The sequence below is a fragment of the Acanthopagrus latus genome, chromosome 5, assembly GCF_904848185.1.
Source record: "Acanthopagrus latus isolate v.2019 chromosome 5, fAcaLat1.1, whole genome shotgun sequence".
NCBI classification, from domain to species: domain Eukaryota; kingdom Metazoa; phylum Chordata; class Actinopteri; order Spariformes; family Sparidae; genus Acanthopagrus; species Acanthopagrus latus.
The window spans coordinates 18107199-18128308 of NC_051043.1; the positions used below are offsets into that span (position 1 = coordinate 18107199).

General features: G+C 43.7%; 1 protein-coding gene across 1 annotated transcript; it reads right to left on the bottom strand.

Annotated features, from left to right (window-relative positions):
- Positions 1-948: 948 nt before the first annotated feature.
- scarf2 (scavenger receptor class F, member 2) lies at positions 949-20614 on the bottom strand. Its single transcript, XM_037098795.1, has 11 exons — positions 20365-20614; positions 18027-18085; positions 17827-17928; positions 16330-16849; positions 15653-15871; positions 15275-15403; positions 14842-14945; positions 13368-13482; positions 12935-13032; positions 6484-6639; positions 949-5481 (listed from the first exon to the last, which is right to left on the bottom strand). The coding sequence occupies exons 1-11, from the start codon at positions 20472-20474 to the stop codon at positions 4241-4243; spliced, it is 2853 nt and encodes a 950-aa protein (XP_036954690.1). The 5' UTR covers positions 20475-20614; the 3' UTR covers positions 949-4240.
- Between the last annotated feature and the right edge of the window lie 496 nt (positions 20615-21110).

The window sequence follows — 21110 nt, forward strand, 5'->3', positions numbered from 1 at the left end:
GCGATTTTAGATTCCAGTAAGGGGTTTGGCTTATAGACTGTAAATCAAGTTATAAGGAAGATTGATTCGGAGACATCGAGGTTGTGATAGTTGAAACAGGCTTAAGACCAGGCCCAAAGCCGGGCCAAAAAAAAGAAAGACCTAAACCAGATCAAGCTGTGACCTATTAAAGACTAAACTAAGTCTACAGCCAGTCTTTCTACTCTGGGGTCAACAGGTGGCCAATACTGGACCTCTGAGATATCAACAAAGTTATTACAGTTTAGACTGTGGGGACATGGATGTCTAAATCAATTTTCAATTTCAGTTAAAATGGTCATGCTTATGGTGAAACGCTGGGAAAAAGGCATTCCCAGAGTTATCATGGTTCTTCGTCTTGGGACAAGGAACTGTGTAAGCATTTGATAATTATCCTAAAGCTGATGTCATTAGTTTTGTAGGTATTGATCATAAACCAAGGGGAAAAAAAGAGAAATAAAATTATAGTTTTGCCTGGGGGGGACCGTGAATGTCTGAACCAAATTTCATGTTAATCCATTCACATCAACTTCAAGGTGGCCCAAGAGGAAAAGTAAACAAACAAGTAAAGAACAATGAATGGCTGGACAGTATATTGTGCCAATCTATCCAATATCTGTTTGGACATTTCATGAAAATAAAGGTCAAGCTCAGTGTGGAGCTACAGAAAAGGGGCTTTCCAAAAGTGACCATGGTTCATCCTCTGGGGAACGGGAATCTCTATGCAACAATACATAGCAATCCATCCAGTAGTTTCTAAAATATTGTTCAATAAATTGTTTGATCTACTCTCAAGAAAAAAGGTAAGGCATTTCATGTTGAGCAAACCTTTCGATAATCTTTATCATCAGATGCACATCCTTTTGCTGTCAAGGTCATTTTAAGGTATATTCAAAATAAGCAAGTCCAAATGTGAAATATGAATCAGACTCAAAGTATAATAAGATTTTTCAGGACTGCAGAACTTAACACTTCATACTCATACTGTGTATGAATAACACACATGTACATAGTAAGTAAGTCGACACCAAAAGAGTGGAATCCAAACACAACAACCTTGCCTTCTGGTTCCAGTTACCCATCATATGACCCATCCATCCATCCTCATATCCATCCATTCTTCCTCCTTCATTGCCTTGTGCCCCAGTCCTGCCATATCCCTCTCCCCCCGCCAAAAGAGGACACATATGCAGCGCGTGATTAACTCCTTAGCACAGACTTTCCACTGTTTTTCCCTCATGAAAGGAACTCTTGTCCCCCAGTCCTGAAGGAGCCAAATGAACAGGTCCCTGGTTCCCTCCAGCGCTTTGAAGAGCCACCGTGACCGAATGACTCCGGAGGACTCCTTTAACCCAGAGTCACAGGAAAGGGTCAAATATCAATAAGCATTTGAAGGAATCTGTTTGAAGCATACAAAGAGAGATTTATGTGGCATATTACCCAATACATCCCTTTTTACCTTTTTGTTGTTCTAGTTGATTGTGCACTGAGAGAAGATGCCACGATGCCCCCATGAGAAAGTGTGGGAGTGATCAATTAAGATGACCACCATTGTGAATCGATTAAATGAGGATTGATTTTTAGGTTCCGGTTTGACTAGAGCTACATGTATTGCTTTTTTTTTATTCCAAAGAAGTAAATGAGGAAACACCAATTTAATGAACGTACACAAATGGAAATCAAAGATGCTAAAAACAAACCACAAAAGACAAAATATACCTTACAGTTGGTAATGATTTTGCAGCTTTTCAGGCCCTTCTTTACAAAAAATGCACTGTAAGCCTATAAAAACAGGCACGGGCCAGTCAGATAAGAAAATTGCCACTTCATAATTACACAATGTTATTGTTTTAAGTATAAGTTTCAACAGTGGTATCATAGTACTGTACAATCCTTTCTGCATGAGTTATTTTTTATGGGAGGCAATAATAACAACCGGATGGGATGAGAAGGTTACAGAAATCCTGTGCAGCTATTAATGCCATATAATTACACTCTGCGTCATGCAGTTAAGTGTTACACAAACAATAACATCAACAGAGAACAATTACAAAGCCAATGTAAACTTTACAGGAGGAGAGTACTCATACTGTAGGTTTGGTTCAGAGCCAAAAATAAGCAACATAGCAAAAGAAAAAAAAACAAAAAGCAAATACAACATGAAAGCCAGTTCATTGACACCAAAGAAAACAGAAGAACTAAAAAGGTCATATAAGCACAGCTTACAAAGATAATAAAAAGTACACAATGTATACAAGTAGAAATTGTTGAAAAAAATAACCAAAGAAATGCGTTGTACCTTGATAAAAACAAACAAACACATAAAACCAGGACGATTTTTCCAATTACGTGTACATGTAAAATAACCAAGAGCACTTAACGTGTTGCATACATACCTATCGTCCACTGGTCGTAGCTCATGTTTGGAGCGCTATTTTCAAAATAGCTGTCCACCATTACCAGAAATAAAAGCTTTTTCTCTTGACATACTGAATGAGTCAAGTTTAAGTATTCCACCCTACTGCTTTCTTTTTTTGGCCTAGCTGAAATAAAAAAAAACAAAAATAATAATAAAAAAAAACAAAAAAACCTGGCAACAACATTTAGGCAAACATAGTTAGCCTGGCTTAAACTGATCCACAGTTGAGGCACATTTGAACACTTCAGGCATGGTACCATTTGGCCTTATAGTCTTACCCTAAAAACAATGACATGAAAGAACCCCCGTTACTTCAGCATTTATCTACTAGCTTAAGATAAAATGATCCTTGAGGGACAAAACATCTATGAAAAGATTGTCTTCTCACACAAATAACCCGATGGCGTAAACAACCTAATGTAAAATGAGAATAGCTCGGGTGGTGTTATTGACCTAGTTTCTTGACTCAACTGAAAGAGCCAATACAGACACATGGCAGTCTCCTCCTGCTCGGAAGAGAAGGCAACTAACAGCCGTTGCTTTAACAAAATCTGCTTTACAGAGGGGAATATGTCCTGAAGTATGTTTTCTTAAGTACAGCATAGGGAAACTACAGATGTTGTATTACAGAAGAAAGTAAGTGTGTTTAAAGTGATTTATAAGCATGACATAAAGTGAGGACACAGGATAGTCTGGGATTTCATTTTTGGTTTAGTGGTTTCGCTGACTGAATAAAACTTACAGTAAGAGCACATTCTGGTGATTTGGTGTTAGCACAAGTATGAAAGAGGTTTTTAAACAGCCCTTTTTGCAGAGGGATCAAAGAGCGTGTTTGGGTTCCAGCAAACCATGTCTGACAGAGTTGGACAAAAGAGAGCTAAGACTTTAAATCCCAAAATGTAACATTTCTGTAGAGGAAAAAAGCCTCAAAACCAACTCTTAAGCTCAGTGTAGAATTAAAGGTGACTCACACAAGCAAAGAAGACAATTAAGTCCTAAATGTAGCATAACTTGTGTACTGCGGGGTGTCAGATTGAGATGATTAAAGGGGAGCTTGCTAATAACATGGTTTATCAACCTGAAAGTTGCTCTCGTAGCAAAATAGAGGAAAATTAAAAAAAAAAAAGAAAGTTCTCCAGCAAATCACGCTGAAACTGTAAACGTGTTGCTTTTAATAAACACCTTATTTGACCATTATCTGTAAAGAGTCAAGCCTTGACTCTATTTCAGGGTTGCTTTAGATATAGAATTTGTGCAAGTTGGTCCTTGGAAATGGAAAAAAAACCCCAAAAGAAATAGCTTGCAATCCTCAGAGGATCTAATGTTCTTGTTATTCTTAGTACCTTTTGTACCTTTGGAGAGTGTACATAAAAAAAGCTACTTTTGTGACACCTGCATATGAAAACTCAAAAGCAATCCATACATAAATATAGTGGTGGACATACTGTGGAGGAATAGAGATGAATGAACTTTGGATTATGTCTGTGCACCACTGTCCTCACAGTTGTGTCCAACTTAGCCACAGGTTGTGGTGTGAGATTGATACATAGTTGTTATACAAAAAAATGAAATGCTTGAAATGAAATACAATGGTGTATAGAGGTCATTATAATACAACTCACCAATCTGACTCGCCTGCGCCCTTGATTTTAAAGCATTTCTCACTCTTGAATGGTCCTGGAGTCACAGCACACTCAAAAAAATGTTCAAATTCCTTGATTAAAAAATCTATGTGGTTCACTGTCCACCAAATCCATTTATGCCTCTTTGGAATCCATCTTTGGTCATCTTTAAAAAACCCACTTATTTCACCACCTGTGGTGGCATAATAGCTGTCTTTTGCTGGGGTGTTTTACCCTCCGACATATCCAAAGTACCCTCCTTGCCTTTCTTCCTGGGTGGCTTTTTTATGGGAGTCTTCTTTGGTGTAGGATCCAACTTTGGGTCCGCTGCCCTTGAGTCGTTCAAGTCCTGCTTCTCCGGGCTCTTGGCATCAGGGGTCCCGAGGTCGGTGGTGACGGGCGCCAACATCTTCTGGAGGCTGCTCGAGGTAGGCAGCAGGGGCTTGGTGGAGCCCTGCTGGCTCAATCCACCTGAGGGGGTCCTCTTGGCTTTCTGTGGCGGTGTTGGCTTCTCCCTGTTTCCCTTGGGTGTGGAGAGACCATTGGTTTTTGTCAGACCTGTCCCCTCGTTCCTGTTGATGCTTTGGGTTTTCTCCTTGAGCTGTGCAGCGAGGAGTGTTGCCGCCTCAGAGTTCATATGAGGGTGGATGACTTTGGGGCTCTTGGGTGGCTCCTTGGCGGTCTCCTTTGGACTGTCAGCAGCACTTTTCTTCTCAGATGAAGAGCTATGGAAGTTACTTATCTTCTTGAGGGCATTTTGAACCACACCGTTTATGTGCTCCATGTGACTGGGACTGCTGTGCTCGTCCCCAGACTTCTTACCTCGCAGAGGTTTGTGTTTGCTGGGGGAGCCATTGACTTCTGCCTCCTTCCCCTCCTGTTTCTTCTGTTGTTCCCGGGCCTTCTCCTTCGTTTTCTGCCGCTCCTCGCTCTTGGCTGAGCCATCGCTGGAGCTTCTCTTTTTCTCCTTTGGCACTGCAAGTGACTTCATTCCACCCTGCCCCTGCTGCTCTACCTGGGGAGAGCCTGTAGTATTTCCATGTATCCATGAGACCTTGGGCTTGGTGGATGGGTCCGGTGGGCGTGGTTTGGGCTTGCCAGGAGAAGGTGGTGGCCTTCCATTGCGCTTTGCCTCTGGTGTGGGAGTACCATCTCCATCCCTGCCGCTGCCATCGTCCTCCTTGGACTGCTTGGAGAGGCGGGCGATTCGGGCGTAGAGGGCTGCAGTAGTGGACTCGGAGCCACTGGTGGAACCCTCGCTGTCAGAGGATTTGAGCAGGGGCTGCTCACTGCCTTCTGGTTTTGTGACACTGGTGTCTTTCAAGGAGGTGTACTCCCCAGCATCGTCTTCGTCAAGGACAGCCTCTGGCTTCTCTGTTGTCGGGGAGGGGCTGCGCTTCTCTTTGCATTCGTTTACAGATTCTGTGGATCAATGGAGGGTGGTATTAGTCAAAGATTAACTATACAACAATGACAAACTATGGCTTCACTGGTCAAGTATGACTACTTCCTTATGGTGGCTAATGTTTGCTAATTTGTCCTAATTTCAGTAAGATTCTCTATTTTTGATACTACTTGTCTGTGTTTGAGCATTTACCGTCATGCTGTAATTACCACATGTGGCCACAATGTTCAAAAAACAAGTTGTGTCATTGTTTCACGTTTTGTGGTGTCTATTTTCATTCAAATCAAGGGGCTGAGGTTAGAGCATGCTGTTGGTATACAGATTGTAAAAGCCAAGCTACATAATGAGCTACATGATTAAAACTGAGCAATACAATCAAGACAATCAGTTAAGAAGACTGTAAAAAATATCTCTTCCCCATTAGAAAAGCAACAACACATGTTATTTAAAGACTGATATCTGTAGCATTCATTGGCTAATTTGTATACACAAGACTGGAGCAGCTTGGTGCGACTCCAATTCAAAACCCTTTCCTGATGTTTGCAGTAATTCTTTTGTGCTCAAGGCGTTTTAGTCAAAACAATTGTTTTCAAGCCCTTGAATCACTCATGCCCAGAATGAGAACTAAACCAAATGAGCACTAAAAATCCAGCGATTTGCACTGTCACACTTTGAAAAATAGAAACTGATGGAATGGGTGTTTTCCACCAAACTTCAAGGAGTTAGTCATTGTTTGGATTTGTGCCATATGCTGACTGGAGCGTTCCATTTCCTGTTTATACACTCCTTGTTCTCGAAGCAGAACCTGGGCCTAGATGGCATATGATAAAGGAACTATCTCCATAATGAGATTTACAGAAGCTGGTGAGTCACTGAACGGTCACACTTTTCTCCGGGTGTCTATCAGCATATGTGTGTGTGCGTGTGTGAAAAGGCTGCTTCATGCCAAAGACAAATTACGGATTTATGTGCGTCATTCCAGATAACTAAACTGTTTATTTACTCTTACGATGACTCACCTTCATGGGGCACGCAGTAAACTGGCCCCTCGTCTCCGCTCTCAAAGGAAGAGAAGGACTCCTGGGACGACCATGAGGAGGGGGAGGGCTGCTCAGCCACTGAGGGGGGCTCGATGAAGCTGCAGTTGAAGGTGTTCTCTGGGTCGTGGTGGGCTACTGAGAACAGAAAACAAATGCAGAAGCCAAAAGGTCAGTGAGAGGGTATTGTACCGTGTTACAAGAACAACAGTCTGTTCTCACTCACTCTCACAACTGCTGCGGCGTCGCAGAAAGTGTTGGTTTAGGTGAGTCTGCGGAAAAACTGGGTTTTACTGGCTCTGCATGTGAGCTAACAAAGGCTCCAACATTATGAAAAGCGAATGAGCTGTCAAGTATTTGTTATATGCTGATGCCAAAAAGCTGAAGTGATTCAGGTTTTCCCCAGAGTGTTCTCCCAAGCAGGTTAAAAGACAGACAAGAGACAGCGATACGACCTTCATAAGGGACACAGACTTTAAATCAGCTTTGGTTGATTTTGACATTTGGTGGGTGAGCGGTATGCAGGGATGAATAGGGAATAAAATGACAGATTTCTCTGGGTGTGAACATCTGGGATAATATAAGTGGACAGCTTGACAAAATATTTAATAAAGGTCTAGTTTTTTTCGGGACATTTCATTGTGGAAATGTTACATATTAATGCTTTCAAAGGGTGGCAGAGGACTGATAGCAGTCTCTTCTAAGGACACTCTTATCCTAGCTTAGCATAAAGACAGCGAGTCTATAACCTTTTAGCTGTATTAATTGTGAATCTGCGTTAACATCAGCAATTTTTGATACAGAATCAGTAAGGTAATCAATTATTAAACCTAAGTTTAACTTTTCACTTTTAGCATCGTGGCATCTCGTGCTCTGGTCATTTTGTTTTTTTGGTAATGAGCAAACTGAGTCAGAAAATCGGTTTGTTGGTCATTTTCCGCTAAAACCCTCTCCCTCAACCATACTGTATGTAGGTCAAGCCATGTTTCTCGCTCCCTGTCTGCCTCCCTCGCTTTCTCAATCGTCCTCTTCCTTCCTCCCCTTCAGACGCTGCAGCATTCTGCTGACCCTACAGTCTCAGGACAGCTGCGGTTGCTGAGGGATACTTGCGGTTGATCATCCCATCTGGCGTGAAGAGCGCAGTTTGGGCCTGAACTGTGCTGGGCGTTAACTCGACATGACCGACCACATCAGATGCTCCTGTTTACATGCCCAGAGACACATGGGTCCATCCGTTTGTTTAGACCTCAGATAAACCCTGCGCAGAAGAAAATCCCCTAACTGTACCAGGACCCTGGCCAGGAACAAATCCCAGCTCCTTAGCTGTTGTTGTTTGACTGTAACTAAAAAGATGAACTACTTTAAGAGATTGACAGCTGGATTTTTGCCGACATGATGACTTGTAGAAGCACTGTCAGATGAAACACTTTACTTTGCATTTACTTTGTCTTTCATCTGTAATGTCGGGGTGTGAAAGCAGCTCCGTCAGTCAGATTTCACACAGCTTTGCTTAAATTCTCACCGCATCTCTCCCAAGTGCTTGAAAGGCATGCACATGATAAAATACTACAAAAGAAGAAAATATTGATCTAAATAACATCCAAAGAGATATAACTCTGAGGACCTGTTTAGATGTTCATCTCACCAGAAAGAGTAAACGAAACATGTCTGGTTTATTTTTCTTCATAAACCAGCCTGATGTTTATTCTCTTGCTTCCCATGTCAATCTGTCCGCCTCTCACCATGTGACTCTCTGTCTCATCTGCTTTTCTTGCTTCAACATTTTCTCAAACAACAACCAGGTTTAGTCATGGTCACTTCAGAATCACAGAGGATGCATGCGTGTGTTTGTGCCACAGAACCGTTTTGTATACTGACATGTTTGAACACAGCAGTTTTTTCACGGACAGGCTGCTGAGATTCATCTAGTTCGCCAAATCTTGGGATTTAATTGTAATACCTCAGAGCGGAGATCTGTTTCTAAGAAATAAGATTGACCTTTGGGTCAGTCTTATTTGATACACTGATCTAAAACCATTGCTCTCATCTTATGTAAAATATATATTTACCTCACTAGTGTGCACTAATTTCAGCTCGTTGCGGGCCTTGAATGAGTTTTGCTGTCATTTACTGTTGTGCTTGTTTCTCTCCTCTGATTTGTTAATCACGGGCGCAGCAGCTGACACTGTGAGATCACTGGGGGTGGGGCCTCACATACACGCACAGGGACCAGAAGATAACATCTGTTGATGGAATCTTGCTATGATGCATCTTGTTATGTGTGTTTATCTTCTGTATGATATCACATGAATTTCAAAGGCAGAAAAGACGAAGATAGATGGTTTAATAGATGGATATAGGCCATGGGATGTTCTCTACAATTATTATGTTTTAGAGGTACCGGGGTGAAATAGACAGTAGTTCTGCTTGAGCAGCCCTAGAAGAGCCCACAGTCAGCTATGACATAGGCAATGTATTTCTCTGAAAAAACAGCCAGGTTCAGGCGAGAGTAAGGCTTTGCTGTTTCCTGACAGCAGTGCCCACATTCATTGCAGTGGACTCCACAGTGAATTTCATTTTTTTTTTTTTTTACATTTCATTAACAGAATTTGAAATGTGTGGGAGCCGAGCATCCCTAATGTCTGATCCTAGAGTGGCCTCTGGTGAATCGTAGGATGGATAATGTCAACACAGGTGCAACTTATCCACAATAAGAAACTACAGATGTGTGTGTTCGAAGGGGAAAACAAAGACAAAGAATAACAAGCTAATATGTATGTAGAGGGGGACTTCCACCCAAGGGCACCCATTTATGTGATTATTTAAGGATATCCTGTTTGGCAGAATAATGCCACACTGCTCTCTCTACATGCGTACTCAGTGATGGACTGTTGTGTCTACAGAAACGACTCTACCATGGTATTACTATTTTGAGTGGATTGTCTGTGAAAAAAAACAAAAAAACAATCAACTTGGTGTGGATGTGGTAGATTAGCAACAACTGTATACAACTGTATACAAAACCCAGAAAATATTTATCAGGAGGTGTGGATGAAAAACAATATTCCTGCCCTTGTGAAGAGTTCTGGCTGTGCAGCAGCAGGCAGAGAAGCAGAGACTATTTGAGTGACTGAGGAATGCAACGCAGCCAACCTATGCAAAGACTTCAGATGAGTTAGTCAACAAGCTAGCACATGGGGCATTTTGCGACATCACTTGTATGCCGGGATGAACAACTGCTGCCCTTGAAGGCTGTTCCCTCCAGACTTGCAGGACTGGTGGGGCAGACTGCCTCGCAGACTGGACGCCACTGTGATCCCTCCCCTGCATGGAGGCCAACGCACAACAGGGCATTATTGACACGTCCCAGCTGAACAGCCCCACCGCCACAGTTGCTCAGAGGGGGGATGCATTAACAGACCTGGGGCAGATGTAGTCTAAAGGCTCGGGAGCCGGGCCTGGGACATGAAGGTGGCTTGTTCTAATGCCAGCTGGATGTTAGGTGCCGATGATAAGAAGAAACAATACGTTTCAGCCTGAAACAGCCTGAGTCAGGGTTAGAGAACAGTGAGTGACGTCTGACGCGGCCAACCCAGAGCCTGTTAACTAATCAACCATGACAAGTATTTGTGAAATGATCTGATGAGGACAACAGTAACAGAAGCATGTTTCCCATGTTCTGAAGCACTTAAAGGGCCGGTGTGTGGGATTCAGTGGCGTCTAGTTGGCAGGCTGCACACACTGTAGAGAACCGAATACCCTCCCCCTCACCATCCCCCTACAGCTGTGTGGAGAACCTACACTGGCTGCTAAAAATGCAATAAAAGCAAAAGGCGCTCTCTGTAGCCAGCATTTGGTTTGGTTCTTGGCAAAGGCAGGCACATGCAACATGCAACATGGCTGACTCTGTGGAAGAGAACCCGCTTTTCATGTAAATATAAAGAGCTTATTCTAAGGCAAAAACAATGATTGTTACTTTCACAGGATTTTACACTAATCAAACCATTTCAGAATCTAACAATAGATCCTCCTTAGTCCTTCACACTGGACCTTTAAGAGTGACTTTAACACTTGCAGTTCCAGACAACTTTCCCACGATATCTGAGGATGAAAAAAAGCAGGCAGTGCTGCTCTCAGCTGTCACTGATGGGGAAGCATTTGGACACAGAGGATGCAGAAAATGCCGACAGACGTGTATCTGCAGGGCGTGGAGCAAATATGCTTAGAATGGAATGGCCAAACTACAAGCAAACAGCTCTAGTTGCGCCAAGAGGCAAATAAGTGACAGTGTGTTAATGACGCCATTTCTCTCGGGCTAACTATGCTAGTAACGGACGAATGAATGTTGTCTTCCTCCTCTACTTCCCTCCTTTCCTTTTTCATTTTGTCTTGCCACATCTGTTGCAACTGACCCTGGTGTGGATAAATCACAGTTCTGACACGGGCTGGGGTAAATTTGACCACTTCCTGTTTCCAGCCCCATCGGGCCCCCTCTGGAATGTGTGTGTGTGTGTGTATGTGTGTGTGTGTGTGTGTGTGCAGGACTGTGAAGCCCCAGTCAGAGTTTGAGTTTCTAAGTGTTGGCAGTCCGAGCTTCTGTGGGTAACCCAACAGAAAGCAGCGGAGAGACACACAGCCGTGATCTGTTTGACTGGGTATCGAGGACTGGTCTTCAACTTCATTACATGTCCGTCTTATTTGTTGATTGTCTCAAAATGCAGAAATCTTGACTGCAAAAAAGCTAAGAACCTAGTTAAGTTTCTTTGCTTCGATTCTAAACACAAATAAAAAAGTGATTATTCTTTATTTGATGGTGCTTTTAATGCCTCTGGCATTAAAATGCTTCACATGGTCAAACTCTTCAGGAAGAAGCACATTAATGTCCCACAAAACGATAACAAAGGCAACTCTGTCCCAGTGCTGTGAGGCATATTGGAGACAGAATCTAGCCTAAATAATCAGCTGGATAACTGAGGAGGCACATGCTGCTAAGACGTGGAGAAGAAACCAGGTCATCATGTTTTAACTCCTTCCACAGCACACTGACTGCAGCGGAGCCCAATTAATGAATCAAATTACAATGACGCTTAAACTATGGCAAAGTTTGAGACTGTCAAACTATTTTTCAGCCAACCTAATCGATAAATCAGTAAATAAAGAAAGATTCCCATAGTTTCCACTTCTCAGAGCCTAAAATCGAAACCATTGTTTTGTCAGACTAACAGTCTTTGGAGTGACATAAATCGGACAAAAGCAGCAAATTTGACAAGCTGCAGCAACAGAATGGTTTTTCATGATAAAAAATAACTTCCTGTCAGTGGACTTATTAATTAATCACCTAATTGCTTTTGCACTGTTGCAAATTTCATCCGATAATCTGTCATTGTCCATAGCTAAACATTATTCATCTTCCTCTTCAAACTATCAATTAAAAAAATGGAATAATCAATACAAATGGTCTCCTGAGAAGAATATTTCCATGTCTTGAAAATACTGAAAATTTGACGATTGAAAAGTACAGACAGATACTGCTGTTCTATTATGCAGTACATAAATGTACCCTGCGACCTGCATGTGTGTTGTGTTGTATAATGATATATATTTTAGGATAATTGGGTGTTTTTTAAACCAATAAAACTATTCATGAGCTCAGAACAAAAACATTCATGTTAAACTGTGTGTGGTGGGGTACTAAAGATCAGCACATCTCCTCTGTCTGTGACGAAGAAAAAAAGCCCTGGGTCACGGACAGATCTGTCACAGACCACGAGACCTCCACATGGAGCAGCAGAGCGGCAGCGTCCACCCAAACAGTGCGGCCTTTGATAGTGTGTCACTCAGCACCACCCGTCCCCCCAACGACCACTGGCCTTCTTTTAATAACACAGCCTCCTCCTCGGCCCAAGAAAAGTTTTCTCGGGGAAGAAGACGATGGAAAGGAGTAAAAGAAAATGGGGCGAAAAAAGCCCCAGTTTAGGGTTGTAATAATATGAACACATGGCATTTGAGGGTGCCAAGAATAATAAGGGGCTCTAAAACCAGTGCATTCCTTTCAAATGAAACCCCATACTCGCCTGGCAGCCACCATACACTTTTCAACCCTATTCATCATCTAAGAGGCGGACTAAGGTAGCACTGAAGGAAAATGCTCGCCGACCGACATTCACTGCTGTCACTGTCTCTGATGTTTTAAGCTGAAACCCGTATGAAAAGCGCTGATAACCCGCGAAACCACAGTTTTTTTGATTGTCCACCTCCATCAAAATCATTGCATGCGCAACCTGAGCTTCTTATACTATAGCTATCAGTGAAGCGGAGAGTGATGTGACTCCAGCAGACTGTGTTGTACAAGCACCAGAGAGGTCGATTACATAAAATACAGCAGCCTCTGGCAGCAGTGCGGCGGGATATGAGAAAGAGTTTTAGGGCTTACCGACTACTTTGGGCAGTTTCTGTCGCCTCAGTGGAATACGGGGAAGTTTAGTGCTGATTCGGCTGAATCGTCCACACAGGATCCGCTTGGCTTTTTTGCTGTTGGTAGAGTTGTCTCGGTTAGGATTGAAAAAGGGATGACGCCATGGAAATCCAAATGAATCATTCAAAAGGAGGCATATTAAACCTGGCCCCGTGCCTCTTTCGAGGGCTCGGGGGCCGCTCACGTTGCTACTCACGCCGTAATGTCAATACATTAAATTCACTCAAAATACAATTCATATGCAATTATTCATTTAACAATCTGGTACCTGTGAGAGTAAGTAAAAAGAAAATATTTCCCCCTGTTTTCATAACCGGAGGTGAGCGTCCTACTGGGAACTCTAGCTCCCATTGTGGACGGTAAAAGGTAAAGACACTCGTCTGTCACTCACTTGTGGTCGTCTTTGTGTCGACAGAGGCAGCAGCAGCAGAGCAGCGAGAGCAGGACGATCAGTAAGAAGGAGACCAGGGTTCCAGCCGCAATCACACCCATCCGCTGGTTGGGCTCTGAAAAACGAGACACAGGGAATTCTGGGTGTGCCACATTCAGAGCAAACCTCCCTGTGCCAATTTCAACAAATCTCTCTCTCTGTCATCACTAGACCCTAGACACCTCGGCGTGGAGCATATTACTGTGATTTACTGAACAAGTACATTCTAATGACTTGAGGAGAGGCTCGAGCTAACTGTGCATAATCTTTATTGATGTGATGGTTAGCTTTGATAACAGAGATGAAGCGAGGGGTTGCATAAACAATTGATTTTCAATCGCCACTTGACGTGAGGCGTCTCTCCGAGGAAATGAGATTGCAACAGGCGGTAGTTCCCTCCAAATTATTCACTATTAATCTTATCTCCCTCAAGACGTGGGACCACTTACCCTTTCATTGCTGATTTCCTGCGAGCGACTTCCTCCCCTTTACCCCCTCACCATAAGTCATCGATGATTTATTAGCACCCCTCCCTCCTCGAGCGGAGCGCACACCCCAAAGATAATAAGTGTAGCATTGCATAAGTGTGGACGGCATTTTGGTGACAGATGACACCAAGAGGGGAGCAAGCCATCAGTTAAGGGGGTAAGTAGAAGTGGCCCTCTGGTCTTCACACTGTCACAAAAGGCCGAGATGGATTGTTGGGCAGGGTGGGCGTGACATGTTGTCATTGCGTCACGTTTCGAAGGTGGATAAAGAGCGGACAGCAGTTTGGGGATAGGGTTAAAGTAAAAGTGGCAAGGTCTTGTCATACCACGGGACGACTTGCCGCTGCCCATCATACCCACAGGCCCTGTTACCGGCTGTCTTTGTGTCCTATGCAACAATATTCTCCCCGCCTGCCTCCGACCATCTCCCCTTTCCAAACAGTCCACATTTGCCTCTCCCTCAGTCTCCCGTCCAACTTCTCTTTTCCTCTCATATTTTCTCCATCCCACTCTCTTTATGTCTTCCTTCCTCTCTCTCCTGCTCTCTCTCTCTCTCTCTCTCTCTCTCCCTCTCTCTCTCTGGCTGGACAGGAACGGAGCCAACAAACACAGCCATAAAAAGGACACCGGTCTGGGTCTGGAAACACTATCAAGGCCTCGCTACGTTAACTCTCCCACTACACACACTGACCTGAATAGACGTGTTTGTTGGTGCTCGGTGTGTACAGCCGGCTATTAAGACATTTAATATGCAGGCAGCAAACTGGTGGCATCTGGCTCATTGGACAAACAGTTTGGAGGGTTATAATTCTTTCTGTTTGTGCAGCACAAGTAAGAAACAACTGTGTTTTTTTTCCCGTCTCTGAGAGGGTGCATTATTGAGAAAAACACCAGTTTTGCGTCAACATCAAAGCATGCTCCGGAAGAAACAGGGGAGATTTCCTTACGTAGATGGCAAGCACCAGACACAGGATCGCAGTTCTTGACATGGCAAGAGCAGGTTTGGTTGCAGTTCACTCCATACTGGCCAGGCTGACAGGTCATATTGCAGCTTGAGTACAGAGAGGAGACAAAAACAACATCTGTTTAATGTTCCCTCCAAGTGACAGATGCAAAAATAGGACACAAAAAGGAAGAAAATGACTAATGGGATCGGGGCTCTTTTCTTCCTGTGATGGAGGTTTGTAGGTATTTCACTTTACTATTCCAAGAGTGTCCTTTCTCAGTATCTGTTAAGATTGTTCTTCAGAACACAAGCTCACTCATTCAATTCCCAAGAAATACAAGTGTGCGACATAAATAATATAAAAGCATGTGTGCTGTAAAGCTGCCGAGGGCGTAAACATGAGTTTTCGTCTCGGGTATGAGGACGTGACTTACTAGGTGCCATAAAACCCCGGGTCACACAGGCACTCTCCGGTGACAATGTGACAGATGCCGTTAAAACAGTGACTGCAGTTGTTCTCACAGTTCTCGCCGTACGTGCCGTTGGGGCAGCGCACCTCGCACCTATCACACACAAAAGGAATGCCATGATTACAGTCATTTTCATGCTGAGCCGTGTGAGTCATCGCCGTTATTGCCGCAAGGAAACACGTATTAAAGCAGCTACTAGTTAAAGATACTGCTTTTAGGTTTTTACCCCTGAAAATGACAAAGCTCTACGAGATCAAAAGGTCTGGCTGAACAGCAAAATATAGATATGGCACGCTGCTTTTACACAATGTCTAAAGTTGGATTGCGTGTGTGTTTCCTTACCTGTCCCCAATCCAGCCAGGGTTACAGTGAGAGCACTTGCCATGGATGGGATCGCAGTGGTGACCGTCTTTGCAGGTGGGACACACTTCTTGGCAGTTTTCGCCAAAGAAGCCTTTGGAGCAGAGCTGGTCACAGCGGGTCCCGTTCCAGCCTCTGTCACAGGTGATGCAGCGTCCCTCGGTCACCTTACAGGGCTGCTGGCCCTTGCAGTGCCCACACCTGTGGTCAGCCGAGAAAGACAGAAGAAAACAAATCTGTTTATCTTATTTACACAAACTTCCTCCATTTCATCTGAATGCAGCAAAACTGTTCAGTAAACATGATGAAATGAACCCATAATTGAACGCTGCTGTTATGATCTTTTAAAGAGGGCAACAACACTAAATGCTGACTGTGATCTCTCTGGTTTGTCTCATGTGAGAAAGGCACAGTCCACAGACGGTAAATTACCTAACCTGAATTGCTTTTACATGTTCCCAGATCTCACTTTATTATTGCTCCATTAAGTAACATTTACAGCTGCAGCGTATATCAGATCTTATTTCCTATCAAAACCACAACAACCGCACCATGATATGTATCAGACAAGGGAACTGAACATTAGATATATGCAAGGCTGCATGCTTGCTGTGTTTTTGAAATGCTGCATTTGCGCCCTGCAATGTCATTTCCCTCACCTGTTCCTGCAGTTCTGGCCGTAGAAGCCGGCGGGACATGGCTCCCTGCAGAACTTCCCGCGGTACCCTGGTGTGCAGGTACACGAGCCGTCCGCCTGGTTGCACTTGCCGTGGACGCATTGGCAGTATCGCTCGCACCGCGGGCCCCACAGCCGCTCCCTGCACTGGCAGCGTCCTGTGAACTGGTCACAGGGTGAATTGTTGCAGTTACACTGGATTGCACAGTTCCTCCCGGTCCAACCAGGGTTGCAGAGGCACCGCCCTGTCATTGCATCGCAGACAGAGTTGATGCTGCAGTAGCAGTTGTTGTTGCACTGGGGACCCCAGACGCCAGGGTGACACGTGCATTTGCCCGTCTCTTGGTCACACTTGCCCTTTTGGCATAAGCAAGCATTCTCGCAGTTCGGTCCCCATCGATTGTGGTTGCAGGTACACTCGCCGGTCAAGTCGTCGCACTGGCCATTGGGGTAACAATTACACTTCCCTTTGCAGTCAGGGCCCCAGAACTGGGTAGGGCACTCTGTGGAAAGACAGTGCAGTAATCACGAGATGGGAAACATTCTGTATGATTTGGCAAATATTCTTGGACTTGAAATGTCTACAGCGGTGTTAGTGGCGCAGCAGTGCTTTGAGCTAAACGCCAGCATGATGACATACCCGCAACCGCGATGATGTTTTGCTGGTGTAGTGTTCACTGTGGTCACCATCTTCGTTTAGCATGCTCACACTGCTAATTAACACTAAACACAACATACAGCCCAGGCCTTTGGGAATAGTCCCCAAAGAAAGCGATTGCTAGTGGTGCTAGGACTGGGCAATATGGTCTCAAAATAATATCACAATAATTTTAGGCTATATCACACAGTATACTGTACATCTTGATATTTTGAAATCTCCTCATTTTTAATGAGGACTGGGTGACAGAATCACATATAACAATATATTTACTTGAGCTTCTTGATAAATAACCATCGTTCATGTGGATATAATGACTGAGTGGGTGAAGTGGAAAGTGGAAAAAAGTAGAACAGTCTTCTTCAAAACCATTCAAAATCCAACACAATATGTAGTCTTGTACAATGACAAGCATATAATATAAACATATTACCCAGGCCCCGACAATTTATCCCAAGGGGAATGTTGTGTGTGTGTGTGTGTGTGTGTAAATTTCATCCCAGTTCAACCCCAGTCACACAAGAGGAAAAGAGGTCACAGGATCACAAGTGTCATGAGGGTTGATCCTCTGGGCTCCATCAGCATCAGTACAAAACTTTAATTGCAATCTATCGCTAGTCACTGAGATACAGTGGCAGACGAACAAACATACGTAGAATGAAGAGAATTCTGCTTGTATTATAGTTTTAAAAGTTCAAACGAGACCTACTTGTATTCACAAGTGAAACAATTTCTATTCATTTGACCTTTAAACGACAATGTCGGGAGGCAGTGGGGTTGAAAATGCTGATAGTACATGTAGAGAAAAAGAAAATCCCTTACTGGTGTCACAGCTAGCTCCAAAGTATCCATGACGACAGCGACATTCATTGGGCCTGACACACACCTCATTCTCCTTGCAGGTGAAGTTGCCTTCGCAGAGAGCTTGGGTGAACAAGAACAGGCCACATTATTCAACTGGCTCGCACACCGAGCTGCGTGACACATACTGATAAATGTTGGCACTCGGGTACAGTACATACGTGTCAGGCATTCATCCCCTAGCTGCCCCCATCCAGTGCAGCACACAAATCCTGTTGATCTGGAAAAGATAAGAGTGTGGGGATGAGAAAATGGGGCGGGGGGGGTGAAGAGGAATCTGGCTAAAATACAGCCAAACAAACACATATCAGCGAGGCAGCATCCACGCCCAACTTAGGCCTCTTTGATCTCACACTGCTTATTGATGTGGCCTGTGCCAAATGCTGCGAATGTATGCGGGGCAGTTGTACATGACACACATGCCTCGCACATGGTTGTACACTCAAAAAGCCCTTAACCCCTGAATGTGTGTAGTTTGTCTGTGGGGGGGGGGGCATGAATATTCAGAGAACAATATTCATGCGGCCAAGTTTTTCGGCCCCTGTCAGGAAGGAACGGATGTGTCTCCTCTTCCTCCCACGCCTGTGGCCTCCGCGGGGCCCCCCTGCAACACGTCAGCTTCCCCTGAAGTGTTTGAAGATGGCCATTTGCTTTCAGTCAATGAGCAGGGAGCGCCGCCATTCTTTATCCTGCCAAAACAGGCGCGTGGTAGAGATCACATGTTTAACCTCCGTACGCATTTCAAGATTTCAGTCTTTAGATCTAAATAAGCTTTTTATCTTTTCATGAACACGACACGGAAGATGGGCTCAACTTCTCTGTGACACCGCTGCTCCATATTTGGATGAATTCCAGTCGACATGCGCACAGTTGATCCCCCCCCGTCGAACTTTGACATGCAGCCAATCCGTATCAGCACTCGAGATGAGAGATTGCGCTCACTGTTTGTGTCCATTTAAATTGGTGTTTTCGAAGCGTACTTGCGCGGCTGTTTACCTTTGATTACTAAGTAATTTCAATAGCTGCTCTTTCGCCAATTCAAAAACCCATTTTTCTGCATCAGCGCTGAAAGCACTGCATTCAGGTCAGAGGAAATAAAAACATAATGGACATGATGAAAAAAAACAAACAAAAAAAAAACAAGTGAGCGGTGAGTTCACTGCAATGAATGTTGAATGCTGCAAAGAGGGCAAAATGTCAAACGTGTGGAGCAGTGATGTCCAGCACTATATATATCACAGTGAAAACCCGACAAAGTGCTAAAATAAACCATTTGCTGGATGAGGCTGGCAAAAAAATAGATAAATAAGAAAAGAAAAAACTAAGAGGCGACAGCATGACTACAACATTTTCGCTTGGATTACTCCACATTTCATTATATTGAAATGCAGCGTGTATTCTTATCAGAAAATCTATTCTGTTTTGCTCCAATACTTTTATTTTCACTTACTTAGTCTTCATGCTGGCAATGAAATTGCAGCAAAAAAAGAGACACTTAAACATGCATATGACATACATTTTGTTGTTGTTGTTGCTGCTGCTGTTGAAAGTATTAAGCTTTCACAGAATAGCGTGTTAGAGTGTGAGCCCTGGACTCGCTCACATTCACTGTTTTTACATACCGCAATTTTTAGTCCAACAAGTTTGGATGCCGCAGTCAGCAATTGTGGGCTTGCGTGTTTTTTTTTTTGTTTTTTTTTTTATTTCTCTGCTACACTACTTACTAGACATCCACAGGCTAAGCTATAATCCTCGAGGTCATGAACAAATGCTTTTATGGTACTTTGACCTTTCACAGGTCTTTTATGATATATTGATTATTCTAATAACCCAATCATCACTATTTTGAAACACCTCCCCGAACTGTTAACACAATGGCAGATTAAACCCTTTGATTTAAAAACCTCCCCAGAAACCCTTTCAAAGAGTGCATTATAGACCGCAGTGTGTTATCAAACGGTGCCACGAATGCTGTACAGGTCAGATGAGAGCGCCCCCTGCAGAGCGGTGACAAACAATCCCGCTCCAGATGCACACATCTGTATAGCTGCTTTCTTCAATGGGCTCCGCCTCCCGCTGTAGAGCGGACTGGGAACACGTTATATGTCCAGAAAACAAAGTGGCCAAAGCGAAATACGATCGAAAATAAATGCTGCAATAATAATAAAGAGGAGTTTAGAAAAAAATGAGGTCAGGGAGTAATCTCATAGTAAACAACGACTTTTTTCCCCCACTTTGTCTAATACCGCTATTCGTGCCTGAGGCCAACACACTGCCAAAAAAAAAAAAAAAAAAAAAAAAAAGTCATTTCTTATCAACGATTTAACGTCTTGTTCTCCCAACACCCAATTACCCTTCAAGGACGTAACACCACTTAAGGAGTGAGAATGGGAAATGAGGCAAATAAGAAAATAAGTCAAGAGAATAAATCTTCTCAAACAAAACTGACAAAACCGACCACTAACTCCTACTTGTTTGCTCCTCTGCGCTCATGCTTACCCAGGCGCTTTGCATACATTCTTGCCTTTGGGGTTGAGTTCTTGGCTGAAAGTGGCGCAAAAGAAGACACAAACCAGCGCAACAGCTGCAAAAAAGTTCTTCACTTCCATTGTACAAGCAGCAGCATCCTTCTAGACGCCGTCCTCTCTCCGCATTTCCCCCTTTTCTCCGAAAGTGAGTGGCGACGATGGCTTTTGGATTTTAAACCCTCCGACTGGTTTTACGCACGTAATCCAGATGTATCGGCATTATAAACATCAAATCCAAAAGGTAATTTAAAAAGAAAAAAACAAAAAACAACAACTCTTGCCACCACCTACGCCATCGAGCGAAAAAAAGGTGACCAGCGACAGCAATCCCGAACGAACAGCTGAGGCATAAAAGTCATACAAACAAAACTTGCAAGTCACAGTATTCTTGGTAAAAGTCGCTCTCCCGCGGTGCGAAGTTTATTCCATCAGAGACTCTGAAAGATGCCATCGTGCAAAGATGACGGGTCCACACTCATCATGAAAAATATTTTTTTTTTTTAAAAAAAACCTTCTTTTTGTTCTTCTTAAGTTCCCCAACGCGTCTGGAAACGTGGAGACTGGTAATAATCTTGACAAAGAGATTGCGACGGAATTAGCTGCCTTTCGTGTGTTCCCCTCTGAGGAGAAGCGCGTAATCCCTAACTTTTGTCGTCTCCTGCGCACTCAGGAGTGGCAGGAGGCAAATTCCTGATTTGTTACTCTATCTTTGGCATT

Excerpts from the sequence above, each read along its gene's own strand:
- scarf2 (XM_037098795.1), bottom strand. The coding sequence starts at position 20,474 with ATGGAAGTGAAGAACTTTTTTGCAGCTGTTGCGCTGGTTTGTGTCTTC. Across the intron at positions 16,850-17,826 it reads TGGAGCTAGCTGTGACACCA|AGTGCCCTACCCAGTTCTGG; the intron begins GTAAGGGATTTT and ends GTCTTTCCACAG. Across the intron at positions 15,872-16,329 it reads GGCCAGAACTGCAGGAACAG|GTGTGGGCACTGCAAGGGCC; the intron begins GTGAGGGAAATG and ends GGCTGACCACAG.